This window comes from Pelophylax lessonae, assembly GCF_965119305.1.
Source record: "Pelophylax lessonae genome assembly, chromosome: 2".
NCBI lineage: Eukaryota > Metazoa > Chordata > Amphibia > Anura > Ranidae > Pelophylax > Pelophylax lessonae.
In genome coordinates, this window is record NC_138769.1 from 456,957,990 (window position 1) to 456,978,372 (window position 20,383).

Here is a 20,383-nt window from a genome sequence, read left to right on the forward strand (position 1 = left end):
TGTTCCATTTTTGCTCTTTCTCACTCTTTTGGGGTGTACCCTCATTTAAAATTTGTGAAAAGAAGCAGTGTTGGCTACCTCGTCCTCCTCCTCAGGGCCAGATTAATGTAGGGGCTATTGGAGCTGCAGCTCCAGGCCCCTACCTTTTATATAGGCCCCGGGTTGGCCATATTCACTGTTACCGCTCTTCTGTCACTTGTAAACACAGAAGTCTGGCTTCTATGCTCGCTTCCCCAGGCAGCACCCTCAGAACCTCCCCACACAGCGTGAAGGCCGGACAAGGAGGGACAGTTGGCGATGCATGGATGTGTTTATGGGCTTCAGAGACAGCATCCCATGTTGAATTAGGCATGCATGGCTGCACCCTTCCTCCTCTGGGTGCATGGCAAGGCACGGCCCTAAGGCCCTTCAAAATCCTCAGCACCAAGCCCATGATGCTGTTAATCCGGCCCTGGTCCTCCTCCACCGCCGCTTCCACCTACACCGCCCATAGGTGTGCACAGCCTATTGCATTAAGGTGTGCACCCCAAAGTTGAAATACACATGCATGTGTTTGCCAGCAGGGAGAGTAATGTATCGGGGCCATGTACCTGTAGGCAAGGAGAAATAGAGCAGAGCAGGTCCCAGGGAGATCTTTCCCATCTCCTCACTGGCAATGCTATGTGCCCTAGGTGATTAGGGTGTGCCCAGGCACACCCAGCACACCCTGTGCGCACGCCTATGTCACTGCCACATCCACCACCACCTCAACCTCCCTCCTACTCCATATGGGCCTCGTCCTTCAGAGATGAAGAAGAACATTGTTTTATTTTTCTGTTTTTTTTTGTTGTTTTAAGTTATTTCCCTATCCACATTTGTTTGCAGAGCACTTGCCATGCTCTTAATTACGTTTTGCTGCCATTTGCAGCACTCTAGCCCTTTCCTTTGGTGTTTTAGAGCCATTTTAGTGCCTTAAAGTTCGGGTCCCCATTGACTTCAATGGGGTTCGGTGTCCGGGAAAAGTTCGGTAAAAGTCCGGGACACGGACCCGGACTTTTTTTTAAAGTTCGGCCGAACCCGTCGAACACGGACATCTAGGTGTCCGCTCAACCCTAATCATATACCATAACTCTATAATTGATATGATTTTATCAAATACGAACTATAATGATGGGCAAATGACAGTAGTTCATAACAACAAATAATTCAGTTTCTTACTGCCCTTATACATGGAACTGATATCTGATTGGTTTACTATCAATTACTGTACAGTTTGCACCATCATTGCTTTTTACCTTCTCTAACCAAACGTGCTCCTATTTCTGCAGTGTATGCATTGATCGTTAGCTGCCAACAACATAGCATGACCTATAAGAATGTATGGTACTAAAGAGAAAAGTATTTTGTTTTTTGTTTGGTTAAATATAATACATGTTCAACTCTTACCTGTGGCAAACACAACATTCCTGGACACTAACTTATGATCCATTATGGAAAATTGAGGAAGCTCTATCCTCTCAACACCAGTTACAGCATTCTTGCCTCCTCTCCAGTAGAACTTAATGTCATCTGTTGTATAGCCATCTGAAAAGTATACACAAAATAAGCAATTTTCATTAACATAAAAAAACACAATTCAGTACCATGTGCACGAAAAGATGTATCTTTACAGAATATATTAGTATACTAGTAACTAGAAAATGTTTCCAGCACCCAATCTGTGTGGGTTCTCAACACACGGTAAGTAGCACAAGCAAAGGTAAGATGGGCATATAGGCTTTTTATTATGCCGATGTGTCGTCGAGTCTCAGCCCACTTTGAGAAAGGCTGTCAGGGTCCAGATCTGAGCCTACAAACTCTGTTGTCTCTGGTAAAGTCTCTTTTTTTGGATGCTGGACAGCTCCTTGGACAATTACTAGCATGATCTTGCCTTGAACCCTGTTTTTCTTGAACCTTGAACTGTTTGCTCTTCCCATTTAAACCAAATCTTTGCACTTCCTGTTTGCCAGATTATTGTGCTCCCTCTAGCCAATATTTCTCTCTTGTTGGTCCTGCTGCCGCCTGTATCTTCACTACCTCTCCTTATTAACCCCTGGCTTGTTCCTCGACTACGCTTCTGCTTAATCCCAACCTGCAACTACTCGTTACCGACCTTTGGCTTGTTTACTGAATACACTTCTACTTATCCCTACCTGCTACATCTACTATTGGACCCCGACCTGCTCATCTCCTGGTGGAGTGATCCTGAGGACAACAACCTGATATTACCAGGCAGCAAAACCTACCTCCACCATCTCAGAAGCTCTGGTGAATACTTAAACTCTGCATCTCTGGCCCTATAGCAACTGGCCTCTCCAAGCCTGACTTCAGATTGTGAGAAAAGCCCTGAGAAAGGTAGGCTGAAACTCGCCCAAAAACGTGCATAACAAAAGTTTATTTTCCACTGTTCCGTTGTTTCTCCATTGAAAAGCCCTGTCAGTGTCTATTATACCTTTGTTTACACTGTGTGTGTGTGTATATATATATATATACAGTATATATGTATATATATATATATATATATATATATATATATATATATATTTTTTTTTAAACCATTTTTTTCTTTGAATAATGAACTGTTATGTTATATTTTTATTTATTGGCATCATAAAGGTCCACTAGTTATAGATACTTAATATTCATATATTGGTTTATGATATAAAATACACAGATTATTTTTTCCCATCAATCCAATGGACAAAATCTACCAGGAGTAATTTTGACCTCCTTAGCCTAACATACTAGTAGAAGCTACAAAACAAACATGTTAAATGTCTCAGTTTTGTTACAGGTGTATATACTTGCACTTGCACAGCAGTGAGGGCACAAAAGACATCACTAATGAATTTTACTTTAAGTAGCTATGGCACTGATAAAAAAAATCCAGAAATATGAGAAAGAAAGTACAAATCTACACTGCACCAGAGAAAAAATAGTAAAATTCTTATTTCCTTTTATTTCCTCTACTTGTCCTGCATTAGCCCTAGCTGAGTTAGGAAGGAATTTTCACTTGATGCATTATATGCAACCATGTAGTTCAGAGAGCAACAATATGCTGTAATCCATATCAAACCATCTCTGAACTGTTTTCATTAGTCTGAATACATTATCTTTTGAATGATGATATCTGATTTCTAAGGGTTACCACATATAATTGATCTTTGCAAAGTGCTATTTAATAGAGTTTTCTTTGATTGAATTGCCTGTTAACAGCAAGTTAACATTAAACAGGGCTTTTCACTTTTAACAAGAAATATACAAAAATACAAAATGTCTGAACAATGGGGATATCTTCATATTTTCACCCCTGAACCCTTGGTTCTAAAAGTCACTCAATAATATTGCATCTGCGTGTGTGTGTGTATGTGTATTTGTGTATGTGTATACTACTTGGTATTGGATTAAAAATATATATATTGGAAGAACATGGACTTTATAGGCACACGTGTATAAAATCCAAAAAAAGTTTATTCAAAACAAAACAAATAACACAACAATAAAACCATATAAGATCAAAATAACTGTAATTGTATAACTGATCAACCCAATGCTGACATTAACTAGGGTAGACTTGCATCCCAGGACCCTACAGTGTTTTGTGAGCTTTCGCTTCTTCAAGAGATCATTACATTTATTCTAAATAGATAAAAAGAACAACATTAAGTACCATTTGTAATATGTAAACCATTTTACTACTGAATACACCGCACTTAAAAATATTGTGCTCGAGGTCCAAAAGTGGAATATTGGCATACATGAGGATCAAGGAAAAATGTGATGGCGCACACGTTATCACCACCATAGAGAAGTAGGATGTTACTTCTAGATAAGAAGATAAGAGTCACCAAAGAGGGATTGAATCTATGATAAAGATCTAGATGCCTGTTTACAGGTGTAAGCATTTTCCCATTTGCTGAGTAGTAAATGTGATCATGCAATCTTTTCCGTCAGATCATCTTCCCCACATGTAGCCATCCCACATGCTTTGACATCACCATCAGATGAGTTACTGCTGCCCACTCCCTGATTTATTCAGCAGAGATGGCTCTGGGTATGTGGATAACCCATCCCTCTCCCCTTGTTTTGTGGTGGTAGCTCTCGCTCACTCTATCTCTTATATGCATTCTTATCTTCTTATATACAGTATTTCACAAAAGTGAGTACACCCCTCACATTTTGTGAATATTTTGTTATATCTTTTCATGTGACAACACTGAAGAAATGACTTTGCTACAATGTAAAGTAGTGAGTGTACAGCTTGTATAAAGTGTCAATATTTTGTGTGGCCACCATTATTTTCCAGGACTGCCTTAACCCTCTTGGGCATGGAGTTCACCAGAGCTTCACAGGTTGCCACTGGAGTCCTCTTCCATTCCTCAATGAGGACATCATGGAGCTGGTGAATGTTAGAGACCTTGCGTTCCTTCACCTTCCATTTGAGGATGCCCCACAGATGCTCAGTAGAGTTTAGGTCTGGAGACATGCTTGGCCAGTCCATCACCGTTACCCTTAACTTCTTTAGCAAGGCAGTGGTCGTCTTGGAGGCGTGTTTGGGTTCGTTATCATGTTGCAATGCTGCCCTGTGGCCCAGTCTCTGAAGGGAGGGGATCATGCTCTGCTTCAGTGTCACAGTACATGTTGGCCTTCATGGTTCCCTCAATGAACTGTAGCTCCCCAGTGCTGGCAGCACTCATACAGCCACAGACCATGACACTCCCACCACCATGTTTGACTGTAGGCAAGACACACTTGTCTTTGTACTCCTCACCTGGCTGCTGCCACACACGTTTGACACCATCTGAACCAAATAAGTTTATCTTGGTCTCATCAGACGACAGGACATGGTTCCAATAATCAATGTCATTAGTCTGCTTGTCTTCAGCAAACTGTTTGCGGGCTTTTCTGTGCATCATCTTTAGATGAGGCTTCCTTCTGGGATGACAGACATGCAGACCAATTTAATGCTGTGTGCGGCGTATGGTCTGAGCACTGACAGGCTGACCCCCCACCCCTTAAACCTCTGCAGCAATGTTTGCAGCACTCATACATCTATTTCCCAAAGGCAAACTCTGAATATGACACTGAGCACGTGCACTCAACTTCTTTGGTCATTCATGGCAAGGCCTGTTTTGAGTGGAACCTGTCCTGTTAAACTGCTGTATGGTCTTGGCCACTTTGCTGCAGCTCCGTTTCAGAGTCTTGGCAATCTTCTTATAGCCTAGGCCATCTTTATGTAGAGCAACAATTCTTTTTTTTAGATCCTCAGAGAGTTCTTTGCCATGCCATGTTGAAATTCCAATGACCAGTATGAGAGAGTGAGAGTGATAATACCAAATTTAACACACCTGCACCTCATTCACACCTGAGACCTTGTAACACTAACAAGCCCCATGACACCGGGAAGGGAAAATGGCTAATTGGGCCCAATTTGGACATTTTCACTTATGGGTGTACTCACTTTTGTTGAGTTATTTTGAGGGGGCCAGCAAGTTTGCAGTGGCAACCTGTGAAGCTCTGGTGAACTCCAGGACCAAGAGGGTTAAAGCAGTGCTGGAAAATAATGGTGGCCACACAAAATATTGACACTTTATGCAAGCTGTACACTCACTGCTTTACATTTTCTATGGTGCTCGTAACGTGTGCACCCCCACATTTGTCTGTGACCCTCATGCATGCCAATATTTCACCTTTGGACCTCGAGCACAATATCTTTAGGTGTGGTGTATTTTCTAATATTACAAATGGTACTTAATGTTGTTCTTTTTATCTATTTAGAATAAATGTAATGAGCTCCTTAAGAAGCGAAAACTCGCAAAACATGGCAAGCCTTTATTATTGATGCTGATCACTCCATTCTATGCTGGCTACCACTTTAGAGCCCCGTGTTTGTGAAATTGCCATGTAATGTACTACTTGGTATTGGTTTGGAAACTAATTGAAAATAACGGAGAGTGATCTGCATTTCACTATACTACATAAAGTGTAATTTGCTACCAGTAATCTTCTAAGAGAGCAATGAACTTAAAAAAAAAAAAATTGCCGTCACCACCCTCTCTTATTTTTTTGCTCAGCTAGTAAATGTTTCAGTTTGTAAAGACCACTAAACCACGCCACAACCACCCCAGGCTCTAGACTCGTATTAATTGTTTGAATATATATGGCTATATCAATTTATTAATTTGAATAAAGTTTAACTTTTGGTTTTTAGTTCCATAGAATCTGAAGAAGTAGGGTATGTTGGATAAATTAAATGCGTTATGACAAATTGATTTATTCCTCCCTGTCAAAGCTTGCATGAATATCTATATTATCATGTTCAAGTAATGGAAGAAGGCAAATGTTATTACGTAAAATATAGATATGCTATGAACATTTTTAAGATAATTATTATGTATTATAGTGCTATATGTTTGTATAAAAAAAGAAAAATTGTTGTGTGAGGCAAACTATGCTATATGTTTTAATGTTTTTATAAATTGGTAAATTTTATTAGTACTGTACATGTAGTATATCATTAGGCACCTTTAAAGTCCCTGGTTTTGTAAAGTTTTTTCATCTCCTCAATTATGTGGTTGTAATAAAGATTTTAAGGAATTTTTTTATAGGTTTTGTATTAGGGATTATCAAAATAATTTAATTTTTAACATATTTTTTTCTTTATAGTAGTTTATATACAAGAGTTTACTAGTATATGGGAAAAATCATTGAAAAGGAAACTCCTTTTTCATATCAACATACATTCACATTGATAATGAGAGGGTTTTACAGCATCCCTGGGGGCTCTACTAAATGGCCACTCATGCTTATTAAAGTACATCGAACGTAAATTTCATATTCTCTATTCAAATGGGATGTGAATAATGTTGGAGTATTAGTCCTCTACTGCATATTTCCACTCTCTATTATACTGTGTTCGGTAAAATAATCACAACTAATATTTTTTTATTATCTTTCACAAATGACGTGATTTAAATGACCATTCAACATACACTTAAGTTAATTTATGTAAATATATGCTATGTTTGAACAGGCAGTTGACTTCCGTTATAATAAATCCAGATAAGAAAACTATCGAATGCCATTTTGGTGTCACCTTTTGTCAAAAAAGGTATATAAATGAATCTGGTAGGTTATGAATGAAAGCAGATAAAGAACACTCCTACCTACAGCAGCTACATTTGATGGTCAACTACGTGAAGATTAGATGGTCAAAACAAAAAATTGATGACTTATTTTAACTGTGATCATTTTTTTACATACTATTTTTCAGTTCAAAATCTTCAATTCACAAACATAAATATCACACAGGTGGCAAACCTTTCACTTGCAATGGACCAACATTTCACAGGCCACAAGCAACAACATGATCATTACTATGCAAAGGAGATGTGTTGCACTGCGTGAGGCAAATGCTGGTCACACCAGATACAGACTGGTTTTCAGACCCCCCCCCCCCCCCAGACGCCCCAATGCAGTAAAACTGCAAACTTTAGAGTGGCCTTGTATTGTGGCCAGCCTAAGGCACACCTGTGCAATAATCATGCTGTCTAATTAGCATATTGATATGCCACACATGTGAGGTGGATGGATTATTTCGGCAAAGTGCTCACTAAGGCCCCTTTCACACAGGGCAGTCTGTCGGCGGACTTCGTTTATCTCAGCGGGGGATCGATCCGCTAATCCCCCGCTGAGCAGGCAGGTGGCAGCTGTGTCTCCGCTCTGTGTGCAGAGACAGAGCTGTCAGGTCCCGCTGTTCTCTATGGGGGAATCGGATGGGAACAGACCGTCTGTCCGTTCTCATCTGATCCCATCCAATCCGATCCAATGGACGGATGGAAAATAGGGTTTCCATCCATCTGGATTTCATGGATCGGATGTCAGCGGACATGCATGGGGCATCCGTTCAGATCCGCCAAAAAAACAGACAGGCGGATCTGAACGGTCCGCCTGTTTAAAAGGGACCTAACACAGATTTAGACAGATTTGTAAACAATAATGGAAAGAAATAGGCCTTTTGTGTACATAGAAAAAGACCTAGATCTTTGAGTTCAGCTCATGAAAAATGGGGGTAAAAAAAAAAAAGTGTTGTATTTATAATTTTGTTCAATATATATATATATATATATATATATATATATATATATATATATATATATATACAGATATATATACACTATATTACCAAAGGTATTGGTTGGGACACCTTCTTTTAAGCGCACATGAACTTTAATGTCATCCCAGTCTAAGTCTATTACGTTCAATATAAAGTTGGCCCATCCTTTGCAGCTATAGCAGCTTCAGCTCTTTTGGGAAGGCTGTACACAAGGTTTAGGAGCGTCTCTATGGTAATGATTGAACATTCTTCCAGAAGAGCATTTGTGAGGTCAGGCACTGATGTTGGATGAGAAGGCCTGGCTTTCAGTCTCTACTCTAATTCATCCCAAAGGTGTTCTATCGGGTTGAGGTCAGGACTTGTTTGTGCACTGGCGCGCAGTCATTTTGGAACAGGAAGGGGCCATCCCCACACTGTTCCCAAAAGTTGGGAGCGTGAAACTGTCCAAAATGTCTTAGTATGCTGACGCCCTAAGAGTTCCCTTCACTGGAACTAAGGGGCAAAGCCTAACCCCTGAAAAGCAACCCCACACTATAATCCTCCCTCCACCAAAAGATTTGGACCAGTGCACAAAGCAAGGTCCATAAAGACATAGATGAGCGAGTATGGGGTGGAGGAACTTGACTTGCCTCTTCCCGATAGAACATATTTGGGATAAACTAGAGCGGAGACTGCAAGCCAGGCTTTCTCATCCCCATCAATGCCTGACCTCACAAATGCACTTCTGGAAGAATGGTCAAATATTCCCTTAGACACACTCCTAAACCTTGTGGACAGCCATCCCAGAAGAGTTGCAGCTGGTATAGCCGCAAAGGGTGGGACAACATTGAACCTTATGGACTAAGACTGGGATGCCATTAAAGTTCATGTGCGTGTAAAGGCAGACTTTTGGTAATATAGTGCATATACACACCGATCATCCATAACTTTATGTCCACTGACAGGTTAAGTGCATAGCATTGATTACCATGTTAAAATGGCATCTGAAATTCAGGGGGATATATTAGGCAGCAAGTAAATATGTTGTTCATGAAGTTGATGTGTTTAAAACAAAGGTGAATAAGGTGCCTGGACCAGGTGGCTTGCATCTAAAGGGTCCCTTAACCACTTTACCACTAGAGCATTTTGCTGTTTTACGTCTGGGCCACTTTTTGCGATTCGGCGCTGTGCGACTTTAACTGACAATTGCGCGGTCGTGCGACACTGTACCCAAACGAAATTGACGTCCTTTTTTTCCCACAAACAGAGCTTTCTTTTGGTGGTATTTGATCACCTGTGCGATTTTAACTTTTTGCGCTATAAACAAAAAAAAAGCGTTTATTTTGAAAAAATAACAATATTTTTAACATTTTTTTATATGGAATTCTCCCCAAAAAAGATTTTTTTTTAAAATTTTTGGCCAATTTGTTTTCTGCTACCTATGTTTGGTAAAAAAAAAATCGCAATAAGCATATTTTGATTGGTTTGCACAAAAGTTATTGCTTTTACTAACAAAGGGAAATATTTATGTCATTTTTGGTGTTTTTTTTTTTAACGAGTAATGGCGGCGATCTGCGATTTTTATTTGCGGGACTGCGACATTGCGGCGGACAGATCGGACCCTTGACTGACATTTTTGACACTTTTGGGGGTACCAGTGACATTACTGCAGTAATCAGTGCTATAAATATGCACTGTTACTGTAAAAATGACACTGGCAGGGAAGGGGTTAATTTTATTGGAGAGGGAGGGGTTAATGTATGCCTGGTGCTTACTGACGTGTGGGGGGGGAGGTGACTGTGTGAGACAGGGACAGATCGGATGTCCAGCTATGCTGAACACTCCGATCTTTCACTCCCTGTCACTGAGGAGATCCGCCCGCTTGTGTTTACACAGGCGGGCGGATCTCCACACTAGATCCCCGACGATCGGGGCAGAGCAGCGGCGATCGCCGCTGCTCCTCCCCTGGCCCGACTCCCGCTGTGAATGAAAACAGCGAGCGCCGCCTACAGGGGAGGAGTCTGGCCACGTAGGTCTACGTCGTCAGACGGGATCGTGCCACTTTGCCGCAGTACTATTCCAGTACTCAGCGGTAAAGTGGTTAAAGACCTCTGTTATATCTAAGCCATTGTTTCTAATTTTTAGAGACTCTTTAAAGACTGGTATGGTACCACTGGATTGGCGGAAGGTCAATGTGGTGCCTAAACATTAAAAAGGGATCAAAGTCTTTACCAAGCAATTACAGATAGGTTAGTTTAACTTCTATACAGGGGAGTTTAAACAAAGAACACATAAAAGAGTTTTCGCTACGCAATAATATTTTAAGCAATAGTCAGCATGGATTTATGAAAGACCAAAGTTGTCAAACAAATATGATTTCTTTTTATGAGGAAGTGAACAAAAGGTTTGACAAAGGAATGGCTGTGACGTGGTAAACTTGGATTTTGCTGAAGCGTTTGACACAGTTTTCCACAGGTGGCTGATGTGTAAATAAAGTTTACAGGCTTAGAAAATTCAGTTTGTAAATGGATAGAAAATTGCCTAAAAGGAATTATTGATTCAAACTCTGAATAGTCGAAGGGTATTAGTGGTGTACCCCAAGATTCAATGTTGGGACTCTTACATTTTACATATTTATAAATGAAACTGAGTTTGGAATTAAAAGTACAATTTCAGTGTTTGCAGATGACATCAAGCTTTGCAGTGGAACTATGTCCTTACAGGGTGTCCCCAATTTACTGTACATGCTGACCTCAACAAACTACCTAATTAGTGTTTATAAATGAAAAGTTATGAACTTGGGTGCTCATCTGGACTATACAATCCACTTGGGGGCACTGGTAAAAAAAGGTAAAGGAGAACTGGAGAAAGCGCAGGGCAACCAAACTGATAAGAGGCATGGAGGAGCTCAGCTATGCGGAAAGATTAGCTGAACTGAATTTATTCTCTCTTGTGAAGAGTAGTGTTGGGTGAGCAGTTGGGACTGAGCATAAGTTTAGCCTGCACACCACTCATTCGGGAAACATCCAAATTTGCGGGGTGCTTAGCAGGATGTTCGCCTGATGAGTGCCCCACAATGCACTGCGCACTGCACGGTGCATTCTAAGCCCTGAATGGCTAAAGCAATGCACCTGACCACTGGTCAGGTGCAAAGCTTTGCCCAATCAGGGCACAGTGAAGAGCTGGTTGTTAACCACCTCCCTACCGGCCCATAGTATATATACGTCCTGAGTTTAAAGCTAAATACCGGTGTTATGGCAGCAGATAGCTGCCATAACCCTGGTATTTTTTTAAACTGCAGGCGATCGGCTTTCCGATAAGGGTGGTCCCAGCGGCGGACTCGCCGCGAGATCACCCTCCGGGATGGCGGAAGGGGTGCCCCCCCCCCCTCCAGCTGCGTCCCGGTCCTTTTCCCCGCTTACCGGACCCGCCGGCTGCGGGGAAAACGATCGGGTCCCGGATCCTCACAGACAGGATGTCGAGTGAGGGCAAGCTTGCCCTCACTCGACTCTATTGTCTTGGAGGACCGGAGCGACGGCAAACGTCGTTGCCGAGCAACTGGCTTAAAGGTCCCTTTTTTTTTATTTTTTGTCATTTTTTTTTTCCTTTCCATCTTTATTAGTGTACTTGTGAGATCTGAGGACTTTTTGACCCCAGATGTCACAAAAAAGAGGTCCTGTCGTGCCTATTTCTATTACAAGGAATGTTTACATTCCTTGTATTAAAAATAAAAATGATCAATTTTTTTTTTTTTTTAAAAAGGGGGAAAAATAAAAAATAATAAATAAAATAAATAGTAAAAAAAAAAAAAATTAAAGCGCCCTGTCCCCGTTAGCTCGCGCGCAGAAGCGAACGCACACGGAAACCCTGCCCACATATGTAAACGGTGTTCAAACCACACATGTGAGGTATTGCCGCGATCGTTAGAGCAAGTGCAATAATTTGAGCCCTAGACCTCCTCTGTAACTCTAATATGGCAACCTGTAGAAATTTTTAAAGTGTCGCCTATGGGGATTTTTAAGTACCAAAGTTCGTCGCCATTCCGTGAGCGTGCGCAATTTTGAAGCATGACATGTTGGGTATCTATTTACTCGGCGTAACATTATCTTTCACATTATGGAAAAAAATTGGGCTAACTTTACTGGATTCTTATTTTTTAATTAAAAAAATTGAATTTTTCCCAAAACAATTGCGTTTGGAAGACCACTGCGCAAATACGGTGTGATAAAAAATATTACAATAATCTCCATTTTATTCTTTAGGGTCTCTGCTAAAAAAAAATATATAATGTTTGGGGGTTCTAAGTAGTTTTCTAGCAAAAACAACTGATTTTAGCTTATAAACACCAAATGTCAAAAATAGGCCTAGTAGGCAAGTGGGTTAAGGAGTGGGTCAGGGAGCCGGCCTCTGTGTCCTTAAGAACGGATGAGTCATTAACTGTCAACGGGCTTCCCCGCTGACAGCTGAATGAAATAAAAAACGTTGTCATCAATACACAAATGTGTACCCTTTGAGTCTGGTATGGATTTTAAGGGGCACCCCATGCCAAACTTAAAAAAATAATGGACTCTTATGCGAGCATGCAGCCTGGGAGGCCAGAAAAGTGGGGTGGGGGGGATGAGCGAGCTAATTTGAAGTGTTGACCTGGCCTGCAAATTCTCCAGATCCTAATCCAATAAAGCATTTGTGGGATGTGCTGGAAAAACAAGTCTGATCCACGGAGGCCCCACCTCACAACTTAGAGGACTTAAAGCATCTGCTACTAACAGCTTAGTGCCAGATACCACAGCATACCCTCAGAGGTCTAGTGGCATCAGTGCCTTAATGGGTCAGGGCTGTTTTTGTGGCAAAAGGGGAAACTACTCAATATTAGGTAATATAGTTATGGTAGATCGGTGTATATATATATCTATATATATATATATAAATATATATATATATATATATATATATATATATATATATATATATATATATATATATATATATTCATCATTTGCAACAGCACTGTCACACAATGAAAGATACAAAAGGAATGCAGTTCTCACTGTTATCCCCTGGTACTGTGTTCTATCATAAAATGGTTGCAACAAATACATATATCTTTGGAAAGTCTATATAGAAACTTGCTTCCTTAAGAAACTACATCTAAAGCAATGATACATACAGCTTTCTATTTCCAGTGTACAGTTCTGCTCATCCAGTGGATATCTTCTCAGGTCCATCATACATGCTGCTGTTGTTGTTATTCTAAAAAAATAAAAATACAATTATAAATGAATACACATGAATAATGGCATGAAAGCAAAAATATGTTGGTAAAATATAAGAGTAATATTGACGTCATCACTGATATTAATATTAAGAAATTATTATGATTAGGTTAAAAACGTATTGGTAAAATTTTAGGATTTTATATTATCGCTGCAAATAATTATTAAGCTAGGCTCACACTAGTTGCGATAGTTGCGGGTGCAGGGCAGCATGTAAATCATACTTGTTTCCACAGCCACAACCACACGCAGCCAAACTGTTATGCTCCTTTGCAGAAGTGCAGGACTATCATTCATTCTTAATGCAGCATGTTTTCAGTTGTAGGAAAGCATATGGTGCAAAAGCACCATATGATATCTCTCCGGCTGCATTCTAAAAAAGGTGCAGGAACCTTTTTCCTACCTGAAACAGAGGCATTTGAAAAGGCTGCGTGCCTGCGCAATCCTTGTTCGCAGAACCGCTTAGGTGTGAACCTAGCCTAATAGGGAATTTCAAGTTTAACTGTCTTGGATGTGTACAGAGGAGCGCCTGGCACAAAAGTCATCTCACTTAAAGAACTTTTAGAAACATTTATTGGTTAACCACTTTCCAACCGGGCCATAGCCGGATGAAGGCTACAGCATGGTCGGCTTATTCTGGGAGGGCGTAAAATGACGTCCTCCCACAGAAGTGGCCGTGCTCGCTGGCACATCACAGATTGTGGTAAAGGGCCAATGATGGAGCAATCACAATGTAAACAAACAGGGGTCATTCAGGGTTCAAGCTCTCTACTCACACCGATACAGCATCTGTGGAGATGAGAGAGATTAGGCTCCAAACTGTAAGTCCTATAATTTCCTACAGTGCCCAGAAGTGCCCTACAGTGCCACACCAGTGCCACTAAAGTGCTCATCTGTGCCACATCCAGGGGAGGACTGGGCCAGGGGGGGCGGGGGGCAATTGCCCCCCGGGCCACTTTGATGCTCTGTAAAAAGGCTGCACTGCTTATGCTGTTGACATGCCTAAAGGATTCCTGGAGAGGAGAAGTTAAAATTCCCCACTGCTAACCACTGAGTGCGGGATGAAGACAAGGACAGAGAGCAGCCCTCCCCCCAGCATGGATGATGTAAACTGTGTCTCAGCAGAGGCTGGTTCCATGCCCAACTGGAGACTCTCCTCCCCCAGGCAACCCCGACTGAGCTATCCCAGCTCCCCCCAACTGCCCTCTGCTGACCAGGTCGGGAACCCCGGATTCAGCTGGTGAGTAAAGAGTACCTAGAGCAAAGCTTCAGCCTGGAATGGGGGTCAGGAGGAGGTCGGGAAGAGGGAGAGTGGGAGGGGGGCTGAGTCACTGCACCATGGGCCTCTGGATTGTACTTAACCCCTGGGCTGAAAGTTGCCAGTCAGCCCCTGGAGATAGTGGAGATGTCCACTTGGGACATCTGATTTCTTCCTTATGGGATTAATGGTGGCTGACCTACTGACCTACTGGGTAGAGAGTACCTGGAGCGGAGCTTCAGCCTGGAATGGGGGTCAGGAGGAGGACCGGAAGAGGGAGAGTGGGAGTGGGGCCAAGTCACTGCACCATGGGCCTCTGGATTGTACTTGCCCCCTGGGCCGAAAGTTGCCAGTCAGCCCCTGGCCACATCAGTGCCATCAGTGCCAAATCCGTGCCACATTAGTGACACATGTGATGATACAGTGCCACATCAGTGCCACCTGTGCCACTACAGTGCCCATAAGTTCTACATCAGTGCCACTAGAGTGCTCACCTGTGCCATCAGTGTCCCTACAGTGCCACTACAGTGCTCACCTGTGCCATCAGTGCCACTACAGTGCTCACCTGTGCCATCAGTACCACTACAGTGCCCATCGGTGCCACCTGTACCACTACAGTGCCCACATGTGCCACATCAGTGCCACTACAGTGCTGATCTGTGCCATTAGTGCTACATTAGTGCTACATCAGCGCCACTACAGAGCTCATTGGTGCCACCTGTTCCACTACAGTGCCACATTAGTGCAACTACAGTTCTCATCTGTGCCCTACAGTGCCTACATTGCCACTACAGTGTTCTACAGTGCTATCAGTGCCACTACAGTGCCCACCAGTGCCACTAGAGTGCCCATCAATGCCATATGTGCTGATACAGTGACACATCTGTGCCATCAGTGCCAAATTAGTGCCACCAGTGCCACTACAGTGCCACATCAGTGCCATCTGTGCTGATACAGTGCCCCATCAGTGCCACTACAGTGCCCATCAGTGCTACATCAGTGCCACTACAGTGCTCATATGTGCCATCAGTGTCACTACAGTGCCAGTACAGTGGTCACCTGTGCCATCAGTGCCACTACAGTGCCCATCAGTTCCACCTGTACCACTACAGTGCCCACCAGTGCCACTACAGTGCCCACCAATGCCACTAACATAGAGGAAGCAACCAAGGGGCAGAGGGGGCTATTTTTTAATCACTGATCTGATTCTTTGGACGAAAAATCACTTAATGAAAAACCCATGGAACCAATTTTCACTTCTACCTGTCCAGTGCTATCACACACATCAGGGATAATTGTGGATGCCTTCTTTATCTGTAGCCCCTACGTGAATGAACAGAGAGTAATCCCCTCTTTACACAAGCCCTACCTAACCTTGACACTATACTTTCAAGATTTCACCTGCTGATGAAACTTACCACCAGGGCTTGCCTATAAAATACAAACCAATAAATGTGTATGATGTGATGTACACTATATTGTGAAAAGTATTGGGACGCCTGCCTTTACACGCACATGAACTTTAACCACATCCCAGTCTCAGTCCATAGGGTTCAATATTGAGTTGGCCCACCCTATGCAGTTATAACAGCTTCAACTCTTCTGTGAAGGCTATCCACAAGGTTCAGGATGGTCTAGGCTGTCCACAAGGTGTAGGCTAAGGGTGGGCCAAGTCAATATTGAACCCTGTGGACTAAGACTGGGTTGCTATTAAATTTCATGTGCGCATAAAGGCAGGCGTCCCAATACTATTGACAAGATAGTGTATGTCTGCCAAGCTCTGGACTTCTCTAAATGAACCAAGGCAAACAGAAGGCTCCTATTTATCTTAGAAATCCCCTTAATATCAAATGTCATAATTTGGATTGCACAAAAAAACACATGCACTCTGGAGTCCTATAAGGTCCAACAAAGGTCCTACAAGGTATAGAACTAACTTCCCACAAATAAAAAGAAGGGAACTTCTAAACTGTTCTTTAAACATGCAAACAAAAAAACTACGCCGACCTAAATTGATGGGTCAGCGCTCACTGCAGCAACAGGAAAAAATACCACACATGATAAAAGCAATAAAAACTGAGTCAATGAATGGATCTAAAATCCAAAAACATGTTCATGGAGTTGTAACTCCATTATGAAGTGTCCAGGGTGGGTTGAAATGTACTGGCCTCTGGTGAAAAAGATGAACGGAATCCAAGGGACATGTGGGTACGAAGACCGGCAGCTTCGACATGAGGTGAGGGATCCCTCCAGACATGTAGACAAGAAAAAACAAGGAAGCCAGGTCAAAAGTGGAAAATTGTAAAACAGCATTTATTCATCAACACTGACATAAAAGCAGGCCAACGGCTCCCACGTCACCGGCTCCCACCCACGTCACCGGCTCCCAAGTCACCCTCCAGCCATCAAGCTTTGGGATATTCTTTTGATTGTCTGCATGCTGACGTTGGCCTGTTTTTATGTAAGTGTTCATGAATAAATGCTGTTTTACAAATTTTCACTTTTGACCTGGCGCCCTTGTTTTTTCTTGTCTACATGTTCTTTAAAAATAACACATATATTCAAACTCATGGACAAAAGCTTCACCTTCTCTAACATATTAAAAAAAAAAAAAAAATGAATATCCACTGGTCTATATGCACCATCAACTTAATTGACCATGAAAGCGCAGGAAAATAGATAGTAAATGATTTGCGATTACTCCCATAGACATGTACAAGTCACCATCTTTAATGGAAATCAAAATATCAAATCCACATAGCTATAAATGACAAGACACTTAAAAACATGTCCTTCCTTCACTGTCTCTGAAAGTGGCGGCATACGCTGATGACCTTTTATTTTTCCTGACCAAACCGGTGATCTCGCTTCCTAATCTTTTGAAAGAATTCCGTACTTATGAAATCCTGTCGTCACACAAAATCAAACAACAGAAATCGGAGGCACTCTCGATATGGCCTCCCTGCTCCGGCAGATTTCCACTTTAAATGGAGCTCCTCTCATATCCAATATCTGGGTATCTCCCTTCCAAATTACCCAGACCGCATCTTTGACAGGAACTTTCCTCCCCTCCTTGCCCAGATCAAGAAGGATTTGGAGACTTGGCACCGGGGCTTGTTCTCTTGATTTGGCCGTTGCAACATCATAAAGATGAACAAAATACCCCGCTTGCTTTATGTATTCCAGGCCATCCCTATATCTGTCCCTCCAGCCTTCCTTACAAGGCCCAATAGGGTCTTCCACGACTTTCTGTGAATCAGAGGCCCTCCTCGTCTGGCACTGAGGATCTTGAGAATGCCCAAGCTGCAAGGTGGTATGGCCATGCCTGACACAACGCTTTATTACACAGCGTGTCATCTGGCCAGGTTCCTAGACTGGTAACAGCACGGATCCATTAAGCAATGGGTACAAATCGAACACTCCATGTGCAATTCCTCTCTGGAGTCACTTCTGTGGAACCAATCCTCTATACCAAGAACGGTCGCTATGCACCCTATGATCGGGGCTATCTTGGCTATATGCCGAAAGGCATGAAGGGCTTGGCATCTTGCACCCTCGCCGCCCCCCCCCCCCTTCATCAGGTGGTGGAGAACCTGGACTTTCTGCTGGGAGTGGGAGACCCTGGATTCTGCGCTCTGAAGACCAGGGGACTATACCAGATTAGGCACTTCATCTGCCAGGGTCAGATTTGCGCCGATCAAGCTTTTGACTCCCTATCCTTCTGGCAGAAGGTGCAACTGGCCCACTTCTTGAGCTCTCTGCCGCCAGCGGCCCTTATACGCTAGGCGCCTCACATCTTTCGAGACTCTTTGTGTGGAGTGCTCCCCGATACATCATGCAGTCTCACAGCTCTATCGCCTACTGACAACCCCCGAGCCTGCATCCCGACCCCCCTACATTGAGCTTTGGGAACGCGATCTAAGTTTTTCCTTTACAGATCGACAGGTCGAGAGACTCTTGTTCTTCCTGTACTAGACCTCGGTTTGTTCCAAATACCAAGAAGCTGGCTATAAATTCCTGACTAGGTGGTACTATACCCCAACCAGGCTCCATAAAATGTTTCCCCTCTGCTCTGACCTATGTTGGCGATGCGGGGAGGAGACCGGATCCTTCCTCCACATCTTCTGGTCCTGTCGCTACCTGCAGACTTATTGGTCCACGGTGCTGGATCTTGCCCTACAATTTACAGATCATAAGCTCACTCTAGACCCAGCTCTCTTTCTACTACATCCCCATCGGTTTCTGAGATCATCCTACAAGAAATCTATTTTGCCATTCTTGCTTACGATGACCAGGAGCTGTTTCCCCCTGCTCTGGAAGCAGACCCAGCCCCTCACGGTAGCTATGTGGCTGCGGAAAGTTGCGAAGGTCAATGAGATGGAGGATTTTGTGGCTGCAGAGCACGAGGGACAAATTTCTTGAGCGTTGGTTCTACTGGCACGAGTTCACGTTCTCTGACGAATTCAGAAGTCTCGTTGTCTAACTTCATCTGGGTTTCTCAGTCGGGCATCTCTACCTCCTCCCTTCCCCCTCCTCCCTCCCCATTTTTTCTTGTCCACCTTTGCTTCTGCTTCCTCTTTCTTGCTTTACTTTCCACTTGTTTCCTTGAAATAAGAGAAACCCCCCCCCCCCTTCTTTTTGTGACAGATGCCGGTGGGGATGGGGGCCGCCCCCAAGGTCCGCCTTATTGCTTATAATCTCTATACCGTCAGCGACACATTTGTCCAAAAGATGGTTATCGGACGATCTACTGGTCTTTATACTGTTATTTTATCCTCTACTTTTTTTTTGCCTTACCAGCTGTTCATAGCCCATTACGTGACTAATGATTGTTATAGAAGATTGTACTGTATATCTTGAAACTTTGTTTTGTTATATGCATGTTTTCCTAACTGTAAGGTATGCCTTTCTTGACTAAATAAATAATTTACAAAAAAAAAAAAACATGTCCTAACTGCTCTGCTCCCTATTTAGCCTGTCTATATACGCATATGTGTCTATATATGATGAAAATAATAGTGATATATATGGCATATTACACTGAATTTCAAACATGTGGCAGACAGGTAAACACCCAATGGCCATTGAGATGTCTTAAAGTTCATCACTAGGGTGCCATGGCTTTCAGAATTTCATCTCTGATCATGTTCTCCCAGGGGTTTATTATTGACATTTTAGTGTGTTGGCTTCTTTAAGGTTGCATCCAGAGATTCATTAACCCTAAACAAAATAATGTTCAATAATTTTTGGGGTACCTCTGAGGTTCAAGTGAGGAAATAGAGATAAAAGGCTCTGTCCCTTTAAATCCAGGATCAGTGAAATTCAAATGCAGAGGAGGCACATAGGAAAATATATATCCTTTTCAAAGGTTTAAATGATGTATGATATAATATAAAAAAAATATAGTCTTCGCCTCCCTCACACACGTGTGTATCAGGTGAACAGTTCCAGTGTAACATCCTCCAGAGGTATGTAAATAGAGCATATTGTACATGGACTAGGAGAGGACATATTGCTCCATAGTGCATGCTATGATACAGTCTTTTGCCATTAATGAAAATTTAGCATACTCAGTAGAACCCTTATGAGAACAGAAAAGTACATATCATTCAGAGTCAGAGTTCAGAGTAATTGCTGGCAACCATTCCTCCAGGTGAGTTTCACTGGTGATGTATGAGCTTGATGCGCCAAGGGTGCAATGAATCCAAGGGATAAGGTAGTAGGGAAAAACCTAGAGCC

At 42.5% G+C, this 20,383-nt stretch overlaps 1 protein-coding gene across 2 annotated transcripts in view; it reads right to left on the bottom strand.

Moving 5' to 3' along the window:
• Positions 1 to 20,383, bottom strand: part of GABRB3 (gamma-aminobutyric acid type A receptor subunit beta3) — a 311,261-nt gene that overhangs the window by 46,872 nt on the left and 244,006 nt on the right. For both annotated transcript variants that reach the window (XM_082244512.1, XM_082244511.1), the window contains exons 5-6: positions 13,281 to 13,363; positions 1,426 to 1,563 (exon numbers count right to left, since the gene is read on the bottom strand). In XM_082244512.1, coding sequence (XP_082100638.1) covers positions 1,426 to 1,563; positions 13,281 to 13,363 — 221 coding nt within the window. The remainder of the gene's footprint in view (positions 1 to 1,425; positions 1,564 to 13,280; positions 13,364 to 20,383) is intronic.